At 43.6% G+C, this 22,196-nt stretch overlaps 5 protein-coding genes across 8 annotated transcripts; 1 reads left to right on the top strand and 4 right to left on the bottom strand.

The window, feature by feature from the left end:
- Positions 1-6: 6 nt before the first annotated feature.
- LOC111081289 (RB-associated KRAB zinc finger protein-like) lies at positions 7-4,034 on the bottom strand. Of its 4 annotated transcripts, none has more exons than XM_041592505.1 (4): positions 3,936-4,034; positions 3,376-3,735; positions 234-1,324; positions 7-172 (listed from the first exon to the last, which is right to left on the bottom strand). In XM_041592505.1, the coding sequence occupies exons 1-3, from the start codon at positions 3,974-3,976 to the stop codon at positions 262-264; spliced, it is 1,464 nt and encodes a 487-aa protein (XP_041448439.1). In that variant the 5' UTR covers positions 3,977-4,034; the 3' UTR covers positions 7-172; positions 234-261. The 4 variants fall into 4 exon arrangements, with proteins under 4 accessions (XP_041448439.1, XP_041448438.1, XP_041448441.1 ...); XM_041592504.1 differs by having other exon boundaries at positions 234-1,343; positions 3,395-3,735; XM_041592507.1 differs by lacking the exon at positions 3,936-4,034 and adding an exon at positions 3,807-3,879 and having other exon boundaries at positions 8-172; positions 234-1,343; positions 3,395-3,735.
- Positions 4,035-4,840: 806 nt separating this feature from the next.
- Positions 4,841-14,135, top strand: LOC111082870 (NADPH--cytochrome P450 reductase). The gene is made up of 6 exons (XM_022379103.2): positions 4,841-5,022; positions 9,805-10,008; positions 10,090-10,432; positions 12,024-12,148; positions 12,231-13,481; positions 13,573-14,135. The coding sequence occupies exons 2-6, from the start codon at positions 9,824-9,826 to the stop codon at positions 13,715-13,717; spliced, it is 2,049 nt and encodes a 682-aa protein (XP_022234795.1). The 5' UTR covers positions 4,841-5,022; positions 9,805-9,823; the 3' UTR covers positions 13,718-14,135.
- Positions 14,136-14,742: 607 nt separating this feature from the next.
- LOC111081288 lies at positions 14,743-16,619 on the bottom strand. The gene is made up of 2 exons (XM_022377309.2): positions 15,966-16,619; positions 14,743-15,905 (listed from the first exon to the last, which is right to left on the bottom strand). Exons 1-2 carry the CDS (start codon positions 16,328-16,330, stop codon positions 15,017-15,019), a joined length of 1,254 nt encoding a protein of 417 aa, XP_022233001.2. The 5' UTR covers positions 16,331-16,619; the 3' UTR covers positions 14,743-15,016.
- A 675-nt stretch (positions 16,620-17,294) lies between these two features.
- On the bottom strand, positions 17,295-18,988 carry LOC111082879. The gene is made up of 3 exons (XM_022379113.2): positions 18,616-18,988; positions 18,072-18,546; positions 17,295-17,988 (listed from the first exon to the last, which is right to left on the bottom strand). The coding sequence occupies exons 1-3, from the start codon at positions 18,981-18,983 to the stop codon at positions 17,575-17,577; spliced, it is 1,257 nt and encodes a 418-aa protein (XP_022234805.2). The 5' UTR covers positions 18,984-18,988; the 3' UTR covers positions 17,295-17,574.
- Positions 18,989-19,979: 991 nt separating this feature from the next.
- LOC111081290 lies at positions 19,980-21,631 on the bottom strand. Its single transcript, XM_022377314.2, has 2 exons — positions 21,160-21,631; positions 19,980-21,094 (listed from the first exon to the last, which is right to left on the bottom strand). Exons 1-2 carry the CDS (start codon positions 21,531-21,533, stop codon positions 20,194-20,196), a joined length of 1,275 nt encoding a protein of 424 aa, XP_022233006.2. The 5' UTR covers positions 21,534-21,631; the 3' UTR covers positions 19,980-20,193.
- Positions 21,632-22,196: the final 565 nt, after the last annotated feature.

Here is a 22,196-nt window from a genome sequence, read left to right as displayed (position 1 = left end):
TAAATGTAACTTAACGGCGGTTTATATTGATAATTCAAGAGAATAGTTCATATTTTAATGGTTCAAATTAACATTTTTCCAGAATTAATTCTAAATATAATCATAGAGCTACGTCCAATAAATTCTCCAGCGTATATCCTGCCTCCTCCGTCCTGCCTCGTTTATTCTCGGCCTATAGCAAGAAATAAATTATGATTTAATATAAGTATATGTGCAGTGTAATGTATACTTACGTGTTCATGCAGATAGTATTAAATAATATCAGTCGTTGTCCCCAGCTTGAGCCGCTTTGTATTCCTCCAAGTGCGTACGTTGGATGTGCCTTTCCAGACAGGCTTTTCTTATAAAAGTCATTGGGCATTCGGTGCATTCGTGCGGTCGTTCACCTGTGTGCATACGCATGTGTTTCTTAAGATTGGATTCTTCTCGGAAGGCTTTTGGGCACTGGCCGCATTGGTGGGGTCTTTCCCCTGTGTGGATACGTGTGTGGATTTTTAGATGTGTGGATTGCTTGAACGACATCAAGCAGTGGGAACACTTAAACGGTCGATCTCCCGTGTGACAACGGATGTGTTTTTGCAGATACGACTCGCCCTTAAATGACTTCGAGCAGTAAGGGCATTTGAAGGGTCGCTTCTCAGTTTCGTTCTTCTCTTCCTTTCGGTGTTTAATTGGTTTGGTCTTTTCTTTTTCAGTGTGAGTTCGCATGTGACTGGTCAGATGGGAACTTTGCTTAAATGCAATCGAGCAGTGGGAGCACTGGAAGCGTCGATCCTCTGAGTGCGTATGGATGTGTTTTCCCAGTTTCAATGTTGTAGGAAACGTCTTTGGGCATTTGGGGCATGGGTAGGGTCCTTCGCCCAAGTGCGTTAACAGGTGAGTCTGCAGAGTCGATTGCTTTTTAAAGGTCCTCGGGCATTGGGAACATTTATGCGGCCCCGTGTGTGTACGAGCATGTTTGCGAAGAATGGCATTACTCCGAAAAGACTTTTCGCACTGGGTACACTTGTATGGTCGCTCGCCATTGTGCTTACGGATGTGTTCCATAAGATGGGATTTTTGTAGAAACGATTTTGTACACTCGGTGCATTGGAAGGGCCGTTGCCCCAGGTGCGTGCGCATGTGCATTCTGAGATTGGGTCTTTGTGTGAAGCCTTTTGGGCAGACAGTGCACTGGAAGGGTCTTTCCCCTGTGTGGGAGCGTGTGTGTGTGATCAGATGGGCGCGATCCTTAAATGACTTGGAGCAGTAGGAGCACTGAAATGGTAGCTCCCCCGTGTGAGTACGGCTGTGTCCCCTGAGCGCCGATTTTCTTGCAAAGGATTTTGTACAGAAGGAGCATTTGAAGGGACGCTCACAATCATCTGGATGCTCCTCTTTATCGGTGTCAAATTGGCTCTGATTATCAGAATGTTGACATTCCTCGCCTTCTGCTTCTCCATCCTCCTCAATCGGTGTGAAAAACAGTGTATGGCTCTGCTCACAGGTTTTCTTCAGATTGAAGGCACTCACTGCCTCCTCCAGGCACGTCGGACATATTTTTTCAGATAGCGAGTCTCCTCGCCTGACCACGTACCCCGTAAACTCAGATATCATGTCAGCAATGCGAGTGTCCCATTTTTGTGTCTCGTCGAAAATGTTTGTTGTGAATGCTCCAGACGTTTCCATGCAAACTCTGCATATTTCCTCCATTTTCCTGCAAGCAAATGAATCTTAACAAACGGAATGCAACAGTGTACATATAATTAAATGGAATAGCAAACACACAAGCAGCCAAATCGTGAAATTGTCGGGATTAAAAAATTATTTGTTTTGTTTTTTTTGGCGAAAATGAATGAATGATAAGTGTTACCCTCTCCAGGTCACACACCCTGCACAAGCTGTTTGGTATGGACTCACCTCGTTCTTCTAACACACCGATGTAGATATGTGGTTACCGTGTAGTTATCACGTAGACATTAATTTATTGGACAATAAAACCATATTTCCAAACGGATTTTCAGAGGGTTGGTTAACCAATTTTGGCTCAGCCGTTTCTCAATACATTTTAATTCGCAATACATTAAACGACGCCTAATTAATGCATCTTTACGCCAAAAATATAAGGACACATGATATAATTTTGTTCGACTTTTCCTTTAAAAAAAAATCCCGCACAAAAATGATAAATTTTGCATATGAAAGCTGAATATTTCCCAGACGGCATTTATTCATTACAACCAAAGGTAAGATTCTTAAAAAAAATGTTTGCCATAGAAAAAAACCATAAATCTTCAAAAAAAAAGTAAAGCTCCCAGTCCATGAGAAAAAGTCGGTTTCGTTCGAAGCGGAAAAAGAGCTAGTTTTGTCGAGTAGTTTAATAGGCGTGGAGAGGTCAATTGACCCCTTTGGTTCTACAGGGTATTTATATTGATCATGGTTGGTATGTATTCATTAAAAAACAAAAATATGTGTGTCGCTGTGGTTGCATTTATTACCGGCAAATCGTTGTAGAACTTAAGAACTCCAGATTAACATTAATCATTAACATACATAATTTATAAAAGTATTCTGATATGTTTGCTCCCCAGATTCGTGCACTTCCTTTCGGTCTTCATTTGGTTCGGTCTTGTGAATAATCATGTGACTGATCAGATGGCAACGGTCGATCCTTCGGATCGGATGTGCCTACGGATGTGTCTTCCTAGTTTGAATGTTGTAGGAAACGACTTTGAGCATTTGGGGCATGGGTAGGGTCCTTCGCCCATGTGCGTAAACAGGTGAGCCTGCAGAGGCGATTGCGCTCCAAAGGCCATCGGGCATTGGGAACATTGATATGGCCCCGTGTGTGCACGGGCATGTTCTTGAAGACTCTCATTTCTTCGAAAAGCCTTTCCGCACTGCGTACACTTGAATGGCTGCTCACGAGTGTGCGAACGGAGGTGTTCGTCGAGCTGGCCTTTTTGTTTAAAGGATTTTGTACACTCGGGGCATTGGTAGGGCCGCTCATCCGTGTGCGTACGCATGTGTAGCGTAAGATTGGTTACTTGTGTGAAGCCTTTTGGGCAGACAGTGCACTTGAAGGGTCTTTCCCCTGTGTGGGAGCGTGTGTGTGTGATCAGATGGGCGCGATCCTTAAATGACTTGAAGCAGTGGGAGCACTGAAACGGTCGCTCGCCAGTGTGAGTACGGCTGTGCTTTAAGAGCTGGCATTTCAGCTTAAATGACTTTGGACAGTGAGCGCATTGATAAGGTCGATCATCGGCGTGGGTACACATGTGATACCGTAGACTGCTGGATTGGGCGAAAGACTTCGGACACTGAGGACACTTGTACGGTCGCTCTCCAGTGTGACAGCGTATGTGTTCACTGAGCGACGATTTTCTGGCAAAGGACTTTGTACAGTAGGAGCATGCGAAGGGACGCTCACAATCATCTGGATCGGTGTCAAATTGGCTCTGACTATCCGACTGTTGCCAGTCCTCGCCTTCTGCTTCTCCATCCTCCTCAATCGGTGTGAAAAACAGTGTATGGCTCTGCTCACAGGTTTTCTTCAGATTGAAGGCACTCACTGCCTCCTCCAGGCACGTCGGACATATTTTTTCAGATAGCGAGTCTCCTCGCCTGACCACGTACCCCGTAAACTCAGATATCATGTCAGCAATGCGAGTGTCCCATTTTTGTGTCTCGTCGAAAATGTTTGTTGTGAATGCTCCAGAAGTTTCCATGCAAACTCTGCATATTTCCTCCATTTTCCTGCAAACAAATGAATCTTAATGAACGGAATGCAACAGTGTACATATAATTAAATGGAATATCAAACACACAAGCAGCCAAATCGAGAAATTGTCGGGATTAAAAAATTATTTGTTTTGTTTTGGCGGAAAATGAATGAATGATAAGTGTTACCCTCTTTAGGTCACACACCCTGCACAAGCTGTTGGTTATAGACTCACCTCGTTGTTCTAACACACCGATGTAGATATATGGTTATCATGTAGTTACCATGTAAAGACTTTATTTAGCGGACAATTGTGTTGCCTTTTTTTGATTAAACTAATTTGATATAGAACGCAATAAAAGAAGGTACTTTAGGTTAAATAATCTCGTAGAAAATGTATGTATCTATCGGATCAAGTTATTTGTTTAGGGCTGAGAGGGCCAACTATCTAGTAATATTAAACTGAATATCAAAATTGACGAATTTCATATCACAAAATATCACGATATGGCAGCTCGCAGCAACTACGAATTGCACGAGTCTGGCAACGCCACAAAACGACGACAAATTCGTTTTATGTTGTTTTTGTTTGAACCTTAATATGTAAATAATCCAATAAAAAGGACTTCTGAAAACTTGCCAATCTCTTAAAAAATGTATGTATCTATCGGATAAAATTATTTGTTTAGGAATCCCAGCTAGCTGGTAACGCGGAATATTAAACGGAATATCAATATCGAGGAATATCAACGTCGAATGTTTTGAAAAAACAATCGATACTATCGTGATAGTATCGGGCTGAAATAATTATTAAAAAACCATTGAAACCTTTTAGGAACTTGTCCATTGTAAAAATTAGATGCCACCTGTCGAATTTTTTACAAATTTGTCTTCGTATTTTATAGCAGCCAATCCAAACATATCAAAAGCGCAACGACTGTAGCTCGATACTATCATGATAGTCGCAAAACCGTCGATAGTAGAGACTAGCAGTAAAATATCGATACTATCGATAGTGCCCTCGATGGTTTGACACCTCTAATACATATATAGAAATACATATGTGCGCGCAGCTAACGTCGCTGCCGCTGTCGCTGTCCCCGTCGTCGCCGTGGCTTCCACTTTAACTAAATAAAACAAATTAAGCGCTGGCCGCGCAGTCGTTGTCGTCGTCCACTTCGCGGTGCATGTAAAACAGCAAGCGAGAAAACGTGTACAGAAAATAAACCAAAGAGAGAAGTGGAGAAACAGGAAAACAGGAAGAGGCGCATCTGTAAATCCGATCGTGTGTATAATCGTTACAACCTCACATCCGTTGCACGGTAAGAGTAAGAGTTTTCCCTCCATTGCCCCACCCGAACAGTGGAACTTTTGGGGCCAATGCCAGGCCACGCGCAGCCCAAATCCATAAATTAATTGATATTTTATACACGCCATGAGCGCCGACGCATTGATGGTCAAGGTTACAACGCACACACACACAGGCGCACACACAGAGCCAGAGCAGTGGGAGAGAAAGAGAGTTTAAAGTTCACTACCTGTTGCTTCAATCGCTCTCTCTCCCTCTATCGGACATCTGTTGCGTTGCCCAAAATCTGTTACTAGTTCGTTCTCGCTCTGACGCGCGCTGTCCAGCCAGGCTTACACGCCGCTCTCTGTCCCTCACCCTCTCGCTCTGGTGCACTGCATGGCGCTTCGAAATATCGCGTGTAATTCTCTCTAATAATTTTGTTATTACGCTGTTGATATTGTTTTTGTGCCCATTTTGACATTACACGAGGTTTTACGCATCAATTCCGCATTGATTGAAGCGGCAATTACGTAACCCTAGAGGCGTAATCAATTCAATCTTGTCAGCTGTTGGCCATTGAGGAAAAAAACAGCTGTAGATAAGATGAACCTACCTCCAGGGATCTGTCATACAGTTTGCTCTCGATAGAGAGGGTAGCAAAAAAAAAAAAAAGTGATAGGGATGTACAAGTCTTTCAAGTCTGTAGATTAGTTATCTCAGATAGGAGTGTAAACGACGGAAAGATAAAGTACTGGATCGTCTGTTGATGCCGATAAGGTATAGATATGGAGTGTGACTTATTTCTGGGACAGCTTGGTACACATTTCGTAGCGGTTCTACAGTTGATTTCGCTGTTATATGCCTTTGAACGGCTGCGATATCATATCATAATTTGCTTTTACATATATGTACATATATCAATATATAAATTAATTAAGACATTTCTGGGCCAGTTTCCGCTATATCCCCTTTAAAACAAGAAAAATAATTATACTTGATTATGATACTTAAATGATACGGCAATCATATGGAAAGTTCCCTGCTAATGATATATTAATCATTTTGACATCATTTGAGGTCATTTTTTAGCTCTGAACATTAATTAGCACTGCACTTGACATTGAAATTAAATAGGCTAATAGGAGGTCGGTCGCCAGAAATGGGGTTTATCTTTTCCACTTTAAGTGCTATATGGGCGTTCTCTTTAGGTGAATAAACTTTTTGCTTGGCTAAAGTAATGCCTAATTTAACTCTAAATGTGACCACAAAATTTTGCTACTGATAAGACTTGAAACTGATCCTATGGGTTTTATATGTATGCTTAAAACTGCTGACTCATGCTTACTGCTAAAGTTTTTTTGTGGCCGATCTGAATGGGAAGATCGTGTAGGCGTCGGATCCGATCCGAACCGAACCGAACCGAATCAAAGATCGTGTACGTGCCCGAACAAACTGCGAGTGTCATGCTGGCTAAGGAATTTATTTCGTGCCACGCCTACTCAGCATTATCGCGGGAATACTGAGAACTGTATCTGAAGCTACTAACTACTACTACTAGTACTAGCTAACTGCTAGTAAGTATGACCGGCGTTATCAATGCATTTGTTTTGACTGTTGAATTATGGTTTGGGCAAGTGACGGAGCGGGAACGGTAGTTTGTTTATCTTTATGTTTATCCATTGATGCGATATCTTTTGTTTTAGTTCAGAACATAATGATATTAGCAATGGTTTGTTGGGTTAATTAGCATAACTATTTGGCTATGACTCGAACTAAAGTGTGTGGAAATGGCATTAAAGATTCAATTAGCATGGCATTTAATGCATTCAAGATTCAATTGGTATTCAATTTCCGCTCTGTAACTATAAGTTCTCTATAGCTCTATAAATATTTTGGTAGATTTCTTAAATTTATTTTTTGCGCATAAAGTTACTCTGCTTAAGTTACTTTTTATAGTTCTGATGCGTCAGTTTCTGATGTTCGCTCACACGTTCTCCGTGAAGGAAAACATTTATTGGCACGTGTATTTTGCGAATTAAATTTGTTGTTTTTATTCAGTCATACTTATGATTGATTGATGGGCAATTGACTAGCTATATGTATATGTTTGTACAGATTCCAGCTTGTCGATTAGTTCTCGTAGTGGTTTTTTTTTTAATAACATAAACTAGCAAGTTTCATTCAAGCTTTAAATAAAGCTTTAAATATTGGGTAGATATATTTTAATGGTAGTTTTCTTTGATTTTTCTCAAGACTACCCCTTTTTAAGCCTGGTTCTTTTAAGCCTACCTATTCTCTTTTTTTTTTGCTGTTTATCTTCTCTTGTTTATGTGCTAATAAGTTCACTTCCTTTTTGGGCTAAGAATAACATTCTTCTTCATCTTCAGGTCAACATCTCGTAACATTCATTCTCCCTGCTGCCCCCAGCTGTATTGAGTTTTATTCATATATTCATTCATTCTTACATGGTATATTCTTTCCCATCTTCACTTTCATCGCATCTAAAATTGCTAATTTTATCTGAAATGACACTTAAAGAGTTTTTTGTTTTTTTTTTGTTTTGTTTATTTCGCTTTCTTCTTCTGTAAGACGGATGTTAAATTATAGCCTGCTGTGTTATCTTGTAGTTTTATTTAATTTCTGGATATCTTTCCTGTTGTTCCTTTCAATCTTCCGTCTTCATTTAAAATATTAAATAATAAATTATATTATCATTTTCATGGCAGCTTTGGTTCCCTTTTGAAGTACTTTTCTTAACCAAAAATCCCTCTTAAGCATTGCCACTGCCAACCCCCTGCAATCGTCACACTCCGTCTATGGGGTCTGACCTATAAAAATCCAACAGTTTCCCTAGCACACTTGCTGCTTGAATTTTGCTTCAATTTGATTGAAGCCACACAGAGGCACCTTTCGGCTACACCAAATCAAAAGCTCGGAATCGGATGGTGACTGTGACGACGACAACGACGACAACGACGACGACACTACTATTACGCTGTCTGATTTGCATGTGTGGGGCACTGCCGCCTAGTCGCCTAAGGGGTTTCGACTGTCTGTCTGGCACATGTTTAATATTTATTTTTTTGCCATTTGCTGACCACAGCAACAAGAACAATGAGAACTATATACGCTGCATGCGCTAAAAGTATTACGCGCGAGCACTGCTGCTTGCTTCTCTATGCAAAGTAGAGGATTACGCGTCGTATACGACGTATGCGACGTACGCGACGCCCCCCCGACCCGACCCGAACCGGGTACCGAGTGAAACTATTGACTGGCGGCGGCGTCGCATTAGTAGTAACATTAAAGTATTAAGTCAATTTCGAATTCAAGGTGCCCAACCAACCAGCAGTTTAGGTTTTACGTCCACTTCTACGACAGCGCCAGCGACTGCGACTGCACAATATATGCTCGAAATATAACACTAGGTACATATATACAAAAGATCGGGTCAAATCGGGTCAAACTTTAGTTACAAACGTGGGCAATATACATCAAAACATGTAGGAAAATATTTTTCTTCGATTTATTTTGCTATTCAAGAAGCGTAAAGTCATATAGCAGGGCAGATACTTCCTTGTTTTGGGTGGACTAATGGAAATGATGGTGTTGATATCTGGTAGATAATAGATATATTTATTTATCTACTAGATATCACTCCTTTATGCAGGTTTCTTATGCTTTATAGAAGCAGTTTTAAATGACATAAAGTAAATTAGTAATATAAAAATATCAATCAGAGCTTTAAAAATATTTTAAAAATAAATAAATATTGTATAAATAAATGAGCCATCAAAACACACAACTCCTTCCCGTTTCTTGGGTGTTTCACAAGGCATGGCATAAATTTCAAACAAAAATAATTTAGCTTTTCATCTCAGAAAACTTCGATCAAAGGTCTGCCCCTAGATACAGGTGTCTGACGAACATATTTTTTGAATATAAACCCCTCTATGAAGTTTGTAAATGTTTGCCAAAGTCTCGATTGCAAGAAACATTTGTCGTTTTCATCATATCTTTCGCTTCGCTTCAGCTTCGCTTTCCTCACCGGGCGGAGCGATAAGCAATATTGTGAATAAAAACCTGTTGCTGACCGAATGCCGACAAACAGTTAACAGTTAACAGTTCACTGTTAAGCGTCGCGTACGATTGTCGTTTGCCCCACAAATCCCCAAATGAAATTAGTAATTTTTTAATTGCAATAACTGCAAATTGCTTGAGACGTGTGCGGGGCAGTGCTGCAACAAAAATAAAAATAAATAAAAACAGGTACAAAAATTGTATTTCAAGGTGCCAACGATTAAAATCACATTTCGCGACACGTTTTCAATGTCATCGAAGCGCAAGAAAGAGTTAGAAAGACAGAGAGAGAGAGAGAGGGTACATAAAGAGAGAGAGTAAGAGAGATAGAGAGGGCGAGTACCGTTAAAACAAGTGCGGAAGCAGCGTACCGTTAGATGCAAAACAGCAGCCAGCAGTCCAGCCTGTAGAATCGAATCGCTTCATTCCGTTTCATTTTTACGCTGTGCTGTGTGTGTGTGTGTGTGTGTGTGTGTGTGTGTGTGGGCCGATGTGTATAGTGTTTCGTGGGTTACGTGGCATACATTAAAATGCGTGTCCAAAGTGCGGCGGCACATGCAAATCACAGCCACAACAAATGTTATGCAAAGCGAACTAAACCTAAACCCCGCGTCGATTCGCAGAACAACAGCAGCAGCAGCAGCGCAGCAGCAGCAGCAGCAGCAGCGGCAGCCTGAAAACCAAAATAAAAAAAACTAAACTAAACGCCGTGAATGTTGTGCCCTTTTTGCAGTCGGACTTGTGTCACCTAAATGGCTAGTGAGCAGACAATGGAGGGAGCAGCAGCAGCCGCCGCCGATGCCGTCGCTGCCGGCGACGAACCCTTTCTGGGACTCCTCGATGTGGCACTGCTCGCGGTCCTGATCGGAGGAGCAGCCTTTTACTTTCTGCGTAGCCGCAAGAAGGAGGAGGAGCCCACACGCAGCTATTCCATACAGTGAGTCGAGTATTTTGAGCACTCTTTATTCACACTTATTAAATACTAATTTGAATCTCTTGCCTCCATCCTCCTTTGCAGACCCACAACAGTGTGCACGACCAGTGTTGCCGATAATTCGTTCATTAAGAAGCTAAAGGCCTCGGGACGCAGCCTGGTGGTCTTCTATGGCTCTCAGACCGGCACTGGCGAGGAGTTTGCCGGCCGTCTGGCCAAGGAGGGCATTCGCTATCGTCTCAAGGGCATGGTTGCCGATCCCGAGGAATGTGATATGGAGGAGCTGCTGCAGCTGAAGGACATCTCCAACTCGCTGGCCGTGTTCGCCCTGGCCACCTATGGCGAGGGCGATCCCACGGACAATGCCATGGAGTTCTACGAGTGGATAACCAACGGCGATGTCGATCTAACTGGTCTCAATTATGCGGTGAGTTGAGTACAGATAAAAAAAAAAAAAAAACAGCACCCAGCCAAGCCAGCGGCTATCTAAACAAAACGCCGATTACATGAGTCGCCTGCCTGGCCTTCAAATGGGGCCAGGCAATCGCCAGTCAACGGCTGGGCGGGTTATCGAACAGTGCCCCCCACCCCTGCTGATAAGGTGGCCCACCAGCCCCAACTACTACAATTTGGTGTCTCTATTTTCGTTTGTATGTCCGCCGAGTGTTTTGTTTGTTGATCTCCGCGCGATACACAGCCTGATGTAAGCGCCAGAATAACTTTCCTAATGGCATTTCCGTGTAATTCGATTCGTGGAACGTATTTTTGGATTATCAGACTACCAGATGATGTGTCAAGCTTTGCTTCAAGCGGCTAAACTTGGTTTGTTCAATGATTATCACAATGCGTTTCGTGGCCATCCGTGCGTGTGAATCATTTAATTACATTAGCAAGTGCGAATTTCGTAGACTTTTCATCACCTTGATTGACTATGTTCCTTAATCGTATGATTCATGTCCATTAGGCGGCTGATTTTACTCATAAAATTATCTTTTTGTGTTGAATTATAGTCTAAAAAAATTATTAATTACTTCTAAATTTTCTTTATACCGAAATTACCATAATTGTAGGCTACAGAAAATTATACAAAATGTTCAATACCATACAGAATACTTAATTTCGAATTATCTTGCTGAAACGCACTGTACCTATCACTATCAAGCCCCTTTTTTTTTTTTGTACCAGATTGTTCTTCCCACAAGAAATTCTGTTATGGGACGACTAAAGTCTAGCCTGTGTTTAGCTATAAAATAATCTTTCAATACGTGTGAGATTATTTGTAGTCTTTAAATAACTTATCAGCACCAGTTGCATAGAAACATTCTAATCAAAATTAATTTTAAATACGAATACAACCGCCAACTTGTTATCGATGTCCATGAACTCGTTATCGAGGCTCATTGTAGTGACGCTATTGTAGCAGTCAGCTATTGTAAGTGAATACTTTTTGGGCATTTTTGGCCACACTCTCATCTTTGCGTTGAAAAATGAGCTCCAACTAGATTTTTATAATTCCAATAGCCACAATTGGGAAAAATCCCACCCACAATTGGGAAACATGAGAACTTCCAATCAGCGGCTCGTTTCAATTTTCAAAGGAGAGTTACAAAAAGCGAATTAAAACGACAAAGAAAAAATCCGCCGGTCATATGGTCAGCACGCCGCCCACCGCCCACCGCCCATTCGGTTGACATGAATTGTTTTTGAAAAAGTTTAATTAAAAGTGGAAATGGCGATTAATAATTGATAATGTAACGCCTCCCCCCCCGATCCACCTGTTGAAGCGATCCACATGCTAAACACGTTGGCAGCCGTCGGCGCCGCTGGCGGCCTTGGCACGTGCCGGCCCCAGAGGCTGCGAACTTTGCGCGGCCTACTTTATAGTTTATGTAATAAGACAAAAAGGCTCCACAGACAGACGCAACATGCGGTAATACCTAATCGCCTAAGTACATACACTGCTCGTGCCCAATGCTGCGCACACAATCTACAATAATTGCTGGTCTTCCCTCCCCTAGGTCTTTGGGCTGGGCAACAAAACCTACGAGCACTACAACAAGGTGGCCATCTATGTGGACAAGCGGCTGGAGGAGCTGGGCGCCAATCGTGTCTTTGAGCTGGGACTGGGCGATGACGATGCCAAGTAAGTGCTAAAACCTAAAGCAAAGTCCAATTTTTTTTGGGGGTTATACTCACAGCATTATTCCCCCCCCTACCCACTGCAGCATTGAGGATGACTTCATCACGTGGAAGGATCGCTTCTGGCCAGCCGTTTGCGATCACTTTGGCATTGAGGGCGGCGGCGAGGAGGTGCTGATACGCCAGTACCGTCTGCTGGAACAGCCGGATGTGCAGCCGGATAGGATCTATACGGGCGAGATTGCACGCCTGCACTCGATGCAGAATCAGCGACCGCCCTTCGATGCCAAGAATCCGTTCCTGGCGCCCATCAAGGTCAATCGGGAGCTGCACAAGGGCGGCGGACGGTCGTGCATGCACATCGAGCTGAGCATCGAGGGCTCCAAGATGCGCTACGATGCCGGTGATCATGTGGCCATGTATCCGATCAACGACAAGAGTCTCGTGGAGAAGCTGGGACAGCTGTGCAATGCCGATCTGGATACGGTGTTCTCACTGATTAACACGGACACGGACAGCAGCAAGAAGCATCCGTTCCCCTGCCCCACCACCTATCGCACGGCCCTCACCCACTACCTGGAGATTACTGCCATTCCGCGCACGCACATACTCAAGGAACTGGCCGAGTACTGCACGGACGAGAAGGAGAAGGAACTGCTGCGCAGCATGGCCTCCATTAGCCCGGAGGGCAAGGAGAAGTACCAGAGCTGGATCCAGGATGCCTGTCGCAATGTTGTCCACATTCTGGAGGACATCAAGTCCTGCAGGCCGCCCATCGATCATGTTTGCGAGCTGCTGCCGCGCCTGCAGCCACGCTACTACTCGATCTCATCGTCTGCCAAGCTGCATCCCACCGATGTCCATGTGACGGCCGTTCTGGTCGAGTACAAAACGCCCACGGGCCGTACGAACAAGGGTGTGGCCACCACCTACCTGAAGAACAAGGTGCCCGGCGGCAGCGACGAAGTGAAGGTGCCCGTCTTCATTCGCAAGTCGCAATTTAGGCTGCCCACGAAGCCAGAGACGCCCATTATCATGGTGGGACCGGGCACCGGTCTGGCGCCCTTCCGCGGCTTCATCCAGGAGCGACAGTTCCTGCGCGATGAGGGCAAGACAGTGGGCGAATCGGTGCTCTATTTTGGCTGCCGCAAGCGCAGCGAGGACTACATCTACGAGTCCGAGCTGGAGGAATGGGTCAAGAAGGGCACGCTCAATCTCAAGGCGGCCTTCTCCCGGGACTCCGGCAAGAAGGTCTATGTGCAGCATCTGCTGGAGCAGGATGCGGATCTGATATGGAATGCGATTGGCGAGAACAAGGGACACTTTTACATATGCGGGTGAGTTGGCTGCTGCTGCCAAGCGAAATCCTTTAACTGACTTTTGACCTTACATTGTCTTTGTCTCCTCCCCCCCCCACCGCGCCCGCAGTGACGCCAAGAACATGGCCGTGGACGTTAGGAACATTTTAGTGAAAATTTTGTCCACCAAGGGTAACATGAGCGAGGCCGATGCCGTGCAGTATATCAAGAAGATGGAGGCCCAGAAGCGCTACTCCGCCGATGTCTGGAGCTAATCGGAGCGGCGTCCTCTTCTTTCCCCTTCTTTCTACACAAAAGCAAATGAGAGTCGAAACACGCATAGAAAAAGAAAACACACACACACACACACACACGCAATGGAAAACACCATAAATAGGCCACACGATAAGCTTAAAGTTGTCTAGTTTGTTAAGCGTAAATAGGCGTAATAATTTTTGGTTTGGGAACTCCTTCTGCGGTTCAACAAACAGTGAATGAGTAGTAATGATTATTATGTGTATGTACATCTTAGTTTAAACAAAAAATGATTATAAATGTTTGTGCCTTCGGATTGTGAAGCGAGACGCAATGTTTCCGCATTGTTTAATGCACATGAGCGCTTAATCAAGTTATTGTTTTAAGTAGTTTTGTATGTGTGTGCGATTATTAATTTAAAACACATTTTTACAAGCATTTTATTTTGTATTCTCTTGGTGATTTCAAAACAAATACGAGACATGTTGTGCAATTTTATCAATGACACTGAAATTGTATTTTAACAAATAAACACAAAACAAAAACAAGTCAAATATATATATATTTTTACAAAATAAATGTTTTTCAAGCATGCATTTAAAATGCGCGCCTTTGCTTCGATAGCAAGCCCAATCGATGAGTCAGAGTTGAATTTGTTGAGCGTACAAGCGCTGTTAAGGGTAACAGCGCACTGTTACTGCACAAAGTGTGTCATAATTTTCACAGCAGCTTTAAAAACAGAAATTTAACATTAATTAAAAGAAATTGTGTATTCAAATGCCCATAATCATAGCTGGAATTATTTAATCTATCGGGTAAATTTATATGTTTTGTACTAAGAGTCCTCGCTAGCTGGAAATATTAAGCCGAATATCAAAATCGGGAAATATGATTTCGAAAAAAGAACATTAGCCCATTGTCAGCCAGGGGGTAATAAATATTCCCACGTAAATTATGAAACTTGAAGCACAGTTCAGTTGAAGTATAACGTGATCATTTTTATTTTCTAAATAAAGAGGAGATACGGATATACAAAGAGAACTTAAAAACAGTGGTATTTACCGAAATTTAACTCAAGTTGTTCAACTGTTTAATTAGAGGGGGCTGAAGTGGGTTAAGTGCGTTCACTGACTCACAAGTGCGCGCTGTTAATGCACACAAAGTGCTGTTAATGGCCATAACGGTAAACGGTAAATGGAAAATTTGGTGGCAAAACATTTCAAGTGTGCAAAAAGTGATATTTAAAGTGTTTTAGCGATAATTTAAGCTTTGCGCAACCGTCTAAACGTATTTAGTAACAAGTAAGTGATATTATTACTTTAATCTAAGACGCCAGCCCGCTCGAAATGCGGCAAAGTGTGGCGCAAAGTCTCCCGCAGACGCGGGGACTCGAACATTTGTCTAACCTTCTGCTTGGCAAAGTCGGCGTCGGTGAAATTCTCCAGATTGTTGTCGGCGGTCTGGGACTTGTCCTGGCTGACGGTGGGGAATATGCCATAGCTGGCAAAAAAACCGTAGCACTCGCGGCGGTGCACCTCCTCCAGTATTTGCTCGTAGCTGGGCACCGGTATGCCCAGGTCCAGGTTTAGCAGCGTCTCCGACATCCGCGTGTGGTAGATACGCAGCAGCTGGGGTCGCTTGTCTCGCAGCACCTCCAGGCTGAGGCTGGTGTAGAAAAAGTAGTTCAGATCGATGCCCGGACTGCCCCAGATGCTCAGCTGGAAGTCGATCAAGATCAGGTCCTGGGGCCGCTTGGCGTTGTCGTATTTGAAGAGCAGATTATTGACCCACAGGTCGCCGTGGTTGAGCACCCTGATCTCCTTCGGCTGCGGCGCCTGGCTGCGCACCAGATTCGTGCGCTGATTCTTCATGTATTTGCCAATCTTTTCGGCAATTCGCTCGTATCCCGGCCAGGTGCTCACCATGGTGTGCAGCTCCTCTCCGTTGCCCGCAAAGAAGCGCATCAGCAGGCCATCGGCCTTGGCCAGGCCAGTGGGTGACAGCATGCCATCGCTGTAGGACTCAAAGAGGTGCGGATCGAGCACTGCCAGGGCCATGGAGGTGGCATGGAACTCGCCCAGACGTTCCATAACCAAACGGCAGTGTTCCTCGTTCAGGCCCGATTCGCGGGAGGCCATCACAAAGCCTAAATGGCCGAGATCCTCAAACACCAGCGTGTTCTCCGGCTGCTTAAGGCACTGAAAGAGTCTGCAAAAAGTCGAAATTAAATACGGAAATTTATCCTTCTATACTCCGAACCCTTCTTACTTGGGTCCAAAGCGCCGCTTGCATTGCATGAGCAGCTCGAGGCGGGGCAGCACATCGTGATAGGTTATCTTCTCCTTCAAGTACACCTGCAGATCCTCAATAAACTCCACGGACTCCAAGCGCGGTATGCTCTTCACAATGAACATCATGTGCTGGTCCGCCTGGCCGGGCAGCCGATACGCCACCTTTGCCCGATAGATCTGACTGCAGTAGTTCTCGCCGGTGCTGCTGCCCATCCGAATGTGAATTGTCAGCAGCTGGACCCTGGCCGTTCTCAGGGCCGTCTCTAGCACCTCCTCAAAGAAAGCCACATCCAGATGCTTGGGCGGAGCGGCCACATCCGCATCATACACAATGCTGCACATTTTGTGATCGTTTGAAAAGCGTGGAGCGAGTGCCCCTCTATTTTATATGCGACACGAGACACACACAGTCCCAGCGTCTGTTTCCATTTGCCAATTAATTATAGTTATATGTTTTTTTTTTAGACGAGAGTATAAATTCTCTTAATAGGCGTAAACTTGTTGTCTAATTTTCGATATGCTCAAAACACGCAACACACTCGAATGAGACGCGCAGGCGGCCTTTTTCATACAATTTCGGTGCCAGTAATTCGATTTCCTGTATTCAGTTTTCGTGAAATATCATCATCTCCCGCGCTCTGAGCGATAGCTGGCTATAGGCTTTCATTCGAACTGATTGACAGCCGATTATCTTATCAAGCTTCATAGCTGTGTATTTGCATTATTTTAATCGGCATTATATATGTTTATATATGTATATAGGGTGCGGTCTGCGGATAAATGCCTGCACGAATTTCTCTCGATTTATATTATACGATACTTTGTATTTTACTGGTTTTTACTGGTACAAAGGTAGCAATCTTTCTTGCTGATTTATATGCTAGCACTTTTATTCTTTAGACGATTCTATTAGGTTAGTTGGTTGTTACTTTTGATGCGAGACCCTTTTTACTACGGAGTAAAAATGTTGTAAAAATTCAATGAGTTTTACTTTACTTGTTATTAGTTTTTAATCTCTATTCTTCAACACTTTTAGCTCAGATTGCACTCTTTATAAGCCCTATATTTTTAAATTATTTCCTAAAACTCCCCGTTCTGAAAGAGTATTTTTTTTTTACCATTCAAAATAAATTCATAATAATTTGTGGCTTGTGTATTTCTAAAAATAAGTATATGCTAATTTATTGAGAGTTTTTGTGGTAATTATCCTCCCCTCATGTGAAACCATGTGAAATTCTGTTGATTCTTATTTAAATACCAACTAATATCTATATTTTATATTCCATTTATCAATTTGTTGTTATTATCGTGTATTTATCTTATCAATTTATTGCCATTATCTGCATGCAATGTGGGGCTAATGTGGGGGCTGCCAACACGTTATTTTCGCTAGTGATATTTGCTTTTAATTCCTACATGATCTCGTATATAACATACAAATTTAGTTAAAGCGTCAAGCGACAGCAAAACTTCCAATGGGAATGGAGGGGGAGGGATGGCAATCAAGTCGTGTCTGTCGGAATGCTTTATTCAATTTCCGAAGGGTGGCGGCAGTATAATATATTTTATAAACAATTTACGAACGCTCACTCGAACAGATGCATCTCATCCAGACGCTTCAGCGTACACTTTAGGCTCTCCAGGGTGCGTGCATTTCCCTCGAACATCAGCTGCACCTTCTGGCGGGCAAAGGTCTCGTCGTGAAAGTTCTTCAATGAGTTATCCTCCGAATCGACACCAATCATGCTCATCAGCGGAAAGAAGCCAAAGGCCACAAAGAAGCCGTAAGCCTCGCGTGCCTTTATCTCCGCCATAACGGCATCATATGTGGGCAGTGGCTTGGACCAAGGCAACTGCTCCAGACACGCCACCAATGCCTCGTAGTAGATGTCAATGAGACGCTGACGCTGGCTACGTAGCACATCCAGCTCCAGGCTGGTGTTCAGGAAATAGTTGATGTCAAAGCCCAGGCTGCCATAGAAACACAGCTGAAAGTCGATCTGCAAGAGGGATTTATATATGTACATATATAGAGAGTGACTCTCTCTCCCGCTGGTAACTCTCTGTGTATGGTTGCACTCACAATCTTCACCTGCTCCACTTTGTAGTCCTGATTGTACTTAAAGAATATATTGTTCACCCACAGATCGCCATGGTTGAGTACGTTCAGATTTCCCCTCAATGGATACACCGCCTTTAGGATACGCTCTGTGAAATGCTCGTGGTAGCGATAAAGTTTCGAGGTTATTGCACCAAAACCCTCGCTATCGCCCACCAGAGCTGCCAGTTTCAGGAGCTGTGTGCCAAAGAGCAGCTTGAAGGGCTCCGATTTGATGGCATCCATGTGCAGCAGTCCAAAGGGATAGCGATCGATGATGATCTCTGGCTCGTGCTCGGCCATTACCATGGTTAGGGCATGATATTCGGCCAGTTTTCGCATCAAAAGCGTCGCATGTTCCATGTCCAGACCGAGTTGACGGCATTTCAATTGATATCCCTCGCAGCAGAGGTCCTCAAAGATAATGGTCTGCTCGGGCTGCGTTGTGGAGTAGTAGTGTCTGTCCAAAAGAGCGATAAGGTACAGCGAAAAGGAGAATGGAAGCCTGTGTCTCTGTGTCATGTCTTACCTGGCACCCAATGTCCAGGGCTCTGTGGCATCGTTTTTGCCCCACATGAGCGTCTCCAACTTTGGCTTGATGTGCATATAGAAGATGCTCTCCTTGTTGTAGATGTGCAGCCTGGCCAGAATGGCCTGCTTCTCGTCCGGCATGGATTTGACAATCAGCGATGTCTCCACATGTCTGCCCTCCGCATTCCGATACTGAATGTTGGCCCTGTAAATGTTGCTGCAATAGTTCTCGCCGCCACGCGTCAGATTCGTCAGTTGAACTTCGAGCACCTTTAGATCCTGCTGCTGCAGGCCGTGCTCGAGAGTGCGCTTAAAGAACTGCGGCGTTAGATACAGCGGCAGCTGCTCCTCCGTTGTGTCCGACATGGTGCTTCAATATGCCATTGATTGGTGCATTATTCGGTGCATTTATATGTGAAATCTCGTCGATGTTTCCAACTGATTTCTGTTTCTTCTAATTGATCTTAATGGGTTCGGGGCATTGGGGCACTGAACCTGCCGTCAATTGCCTTAATGGAAGTGCATTCTCAGTGGGGATTAGCGGTGTGGGCTTTTGATCAAATGAAGACATAATGAAAATGTCTGAGGAAACGCCACTGATGTACCACAAAGAGTTATATTTATGTTATTTAATTGTTTTGCACTCTCTAAAATTAGAATTCGACAGCGTTCAAGTCTAGACAACTAGAAATCTATACTATCGAAAGGAGGGTACTTGCTTCTTGCTCTTTAATTTTTATTTGATTTAGGAAGCATTTCCCATCACTTAGAGCTTCGATTATACTGGGAATAGCTTTAACTGTTGAGTATTTTGTTTCTTTTCGTAGTCAAAATTCTTTCGTTTGAGCCTCAATTTGCCTCGTCATGTACACGACATGTAATTGGTTTTTGTATGCCTTTTGCAGGCTTCCCTACTGCGCTTCGATTTGAGCAACAATAGTATGCGTCATGTACATGACATGTAATTTGTTTCTATGCTATTGTCGGGCATTCTCTCTTGTATAAATTCGCCTGTGCGTGTCGAGCGATGTTAGCAGTTGGCAGCAAGGACGTAGCATTGGGCGCAGTAAAAATATCTTTCATTGATTATAATTCTCCGAAAAGGATTTTCTGAGATTTGAGATGACTAAAACAGAAAAATGTACTCCTTTTTCTTAAAGCTTTATTGACTTTTAGCCTTACTTTGTTTCTTATATCTTATCGGTTTGTTGCTATCTTTTGATTTTCCACTGCATATCATTCGCTTTAACGTGATAATGTGACAAGAAACATTTCCAAATATTACCACTGATATCTGCTGATAAGAAACCCAGCCATGACCTCTCTCAGCAGTCGCTCCCCCATTAAAACAATTATTTAAAATCCATTACAAAAATCCAATTGCATTGGTTTCTTTTAATTCAACTCCATTTCTACAATACAGAAACCTGTGGCAGAAAACTGTACACAAAATCAACAATAAGTAGGCTGCTCTGTTGCACAGATGTGGTGCTCGGTGCCATCCATCATCTTTTGTATATCTTTTATCACAAAGGTTAGTGAATCCCCAATATCAATAGGAAGAGAACTGCAGCGGCTAGTAATCGCCAAAGACGCCGAGCTTATCGAAACGCTTGAGGGCCCATTTCTGGTAATCATTGAGAGACTTTTGCGCAAAGATGGCTTCCAGTTTCTTCTGCTTGAAGGCCTCGTCCTGCATGTTGTCGATGCTGTTGTCCGCCGACAGCTCCTTGGGCATGGTGATCATGGGCAGGAAGGCAAACAGGGCAAACAGGCCATAGGTTTCGCGGCTACGCAGCTCATACAGCAGGTCCTCGTAGGTGGGAATATTCTCAAAGCGTGCGTACTCCAGGGCATCCCTGAAGGCCTTATAGTACACCTCGATGAGCTCCTCGCGACGCTCTTGTACCAACTCGAACTTGAGGCTGGCATTCAGGAAGAAGTTCAGATCGCAGGCAGGACTGCCATAAAACGACAGCTGAAAGTCCACGAAGATGGCGCGCGTGGGTACCTCGGGCTGGGCGGCATTGTCATAGCCATACATGAAGTTGTTGGTCCACATGTCGCCGTGATTGAGCACCACATAACGATCACCGGACTTGGGCTTCGGAGCCGCTGCACACACATTCCGGAAATTGTCACTCAAACGCTGGAGATGTGCGCTGATGTGCTTGTAGCCGGCCCATCCGGCAGAACTCTTGATGAGACCCTTGAGGAAGCCCCCAAACATATTCTCAAAGGTGTCGCTCTTCATGAGGATATCCTCGCTGAGCATGCCACGTGTGTACTGCTTGACGATCTCTGGATCCTTCTTGGCCAGCACCATGGAAGTGGCATGGAATTTACCCAGCTGCTGCAGAATAAGCGAGGCATGATTCCAGTCGAGTCCTGTCTCGCGTGAGGCCACCTTGAAGCCCTCCACTTTCAGGTCGCTAAAGACAATCGTCTGCACGGGACCCTTAACAGAATAATAGTATCTATGGAGAGGATTACAGAACATTAATTGGGGGAACTTTCTGGCAGTGACAAAACTTTCACTCACTTGGCACCAAACTTGTCGCCGCGACTGAGTATATCCAATCGTGGCAGAATGTCCGTGTAGGTCTGCTTCTCCTTGATGAAAACACTGACATCCTCGAGGAACTGTGTGGCCTCTGTGATCGGAATGGTCTTGACAATCAGCGAAAGCTGCTCCGTCTTCGCGGACTCCTTGTTATCCGACCATTTGGCGAATGTCACCTGAACGCGATAGATGGCCGAGCAGTAGTTATCCCCCGGATTGCTGCCCCACTCAAAGTTGATTTCCTTTAAGGTAACCTTCGTCTCCCGCAGACCCTCTTCCAGCGTTTCCGTGAAGAACTGTTCGTTCAAGTACTCGGGCACCGAAATCTTTTGCTCGTTATTTATGATCACCATTTCGAGAGGTTTTTCTTTTTTGGTTTTTTTTTTTTAACTATTTTTACTGTAGATTTATTTTCGTCAGGCAACACTTTCACGCTAACCTGCCGCTTCAGACTGATTTCAGTGCCACAGAGAACGCAGCGTTTTATAATTTTGGTTCGTCGTTGGGTTTTTGGCAGGTACTTTTTGTTTTTGTTTTGCTACGACAATTTTGTGCTCTCCAAATGGGCTCGCTCTGCTGTGGTGTCATCATGAAAACTAAATTCATTGAGCGACAAGCGGGCGATGGGACAGTGGTAATAGAACTGCTCGAAAGTGCTTTAGTTTATGTTTATTGGGGGTTTTAATTGGTCTTCGTTGTTTGCTTTTTTGTTTGACTATATAAAGAGTGTGTAAGTAATGAAGAAAGGAGCATTGGATGGCATAGAGTTGAAAACTTACTGTATAAATCTCATAATATTTTATCCTGTTCTTTGGGAAGTTCAAGGAACTTTTACTCTGGTTTTAATTATTATTTTTATCGTCTTCCTTTTACCACCATTTTTAAAGCAAGTTGTTTTTAGATAAAAATTAAAAATAAAAGAGTTGTTTTACAAATTTATTTCATAATTTTTGTCATAAAAAATTAAGAGTTTTATTTTCATTTATCAACCTCAATTTTTTGTTAGTGATTTCTTC

The sequence above is a fragment of the Drosophila obscura genome, unplaced genomic scaffold (genome assembly GCF_018151105.1).
Source record: "Drosophila obscura isolate BZ-5 IFL unplaced genomic scaffold, ASM1815110v1 contig_179, whole genome shotgun sequence".
Taxonomy (NCBI): domain Eukaryota; kingdom Metazoa; phylum Arthropoda; class Insecta; order Diptera; family Drosophilidae; genus Drosophila; species Drosophila obscura.
This window is presented reverse-complemented; position numbering and strand designations above follow the sequence as displayed.

Coding starts and splice junctions, on each gene's coding strand:
- LOC111081289 (XM_041592505.1), bottom strand. CDS start 3,976: ATGATAACCATATATCTACATCGGTGTGTTAGAACAACGAG. Junction 3,736..3,935: donor CGGTGTGTTAGAACAACGAG/GTGAGTCTATAA, acceptor ATTTGTTTGCAG/GAAAATGGAGGAAATATGCA. Junction 1,325..3,375: donor GCATGCTCCTACTGTACAAA/GTCCTTTGCCAG, acceptor CTTCTGTACAAA/ATCCTTTGCAAGAAAATCGG.
- LOC111082870 (XM_022379103.2), top strand. CDS start 9,824: ATGGCTAGTGAGCAGACAATGGAGGGAGCAGCAGCAGCCGCCGCCGAT. Junction 12,149..12,230: donor CTGGGCGATGACGATGCCAA/GTAAGTGCTAAA, acceptor TACCCACTGCAG/CATTGAGGATGACTTCATCA. Junction 13,482..13,572: donor GGACACTTTTACATATGCGG/GTGAGTTGGCTG, acceptor CCGCGCCCGCAG/TGACGCCAAGAACATGGCCG.
- LOC111081288 (XM_022377309.2), bottom strand. CDS start 16,330: ATGTGCAGCATTGTGTATGATGCGGATGTGGCCGCTCCGCCCAAGCAT. Junction 15,906..15,965: donor AAGCGGCGCTTTGGACCCAA/GTAAGAAGGGTT, acceptor GACTTTTTGCAG/ACTCTTTCAGTGCCTTAAGC.
- LOC111082879 (XM_022379113.2), bottom strand. CDS start 18,983: ATGTCGGACACAACGGAGGAGCAGCTGCCGCTGTATCTAACGCCGCAG. Junction 18,547..18,615: donor CCCTGGACATTGGGTGCCAG/GTAAGACATGAC, acceptor TCTTTTGGACAG/ACACTACTACTCCACAACGC. Junction 17,989..18,071: donor AAGTGGAGCAGGTGAAGATT/GTGAGTGCAACC, acceptor TCCCTCTTGCAG/ATCGACTTTCAGCTGTGTTT.
- LOC111081290 (XM_022377314.2), bottom strand. CDS start 21,533: ATGGTGATCATAAATAACGAGCAAAAGATTTCGGTGCCCGAGTACTTG. Junction 21,095..21,159: donor GGCGACAAGTTTGGTGCCAA/GTGAGTGAAAGT, acceptor TCCTCTCCATAG/ATACTATTATTCTGTTAAGG.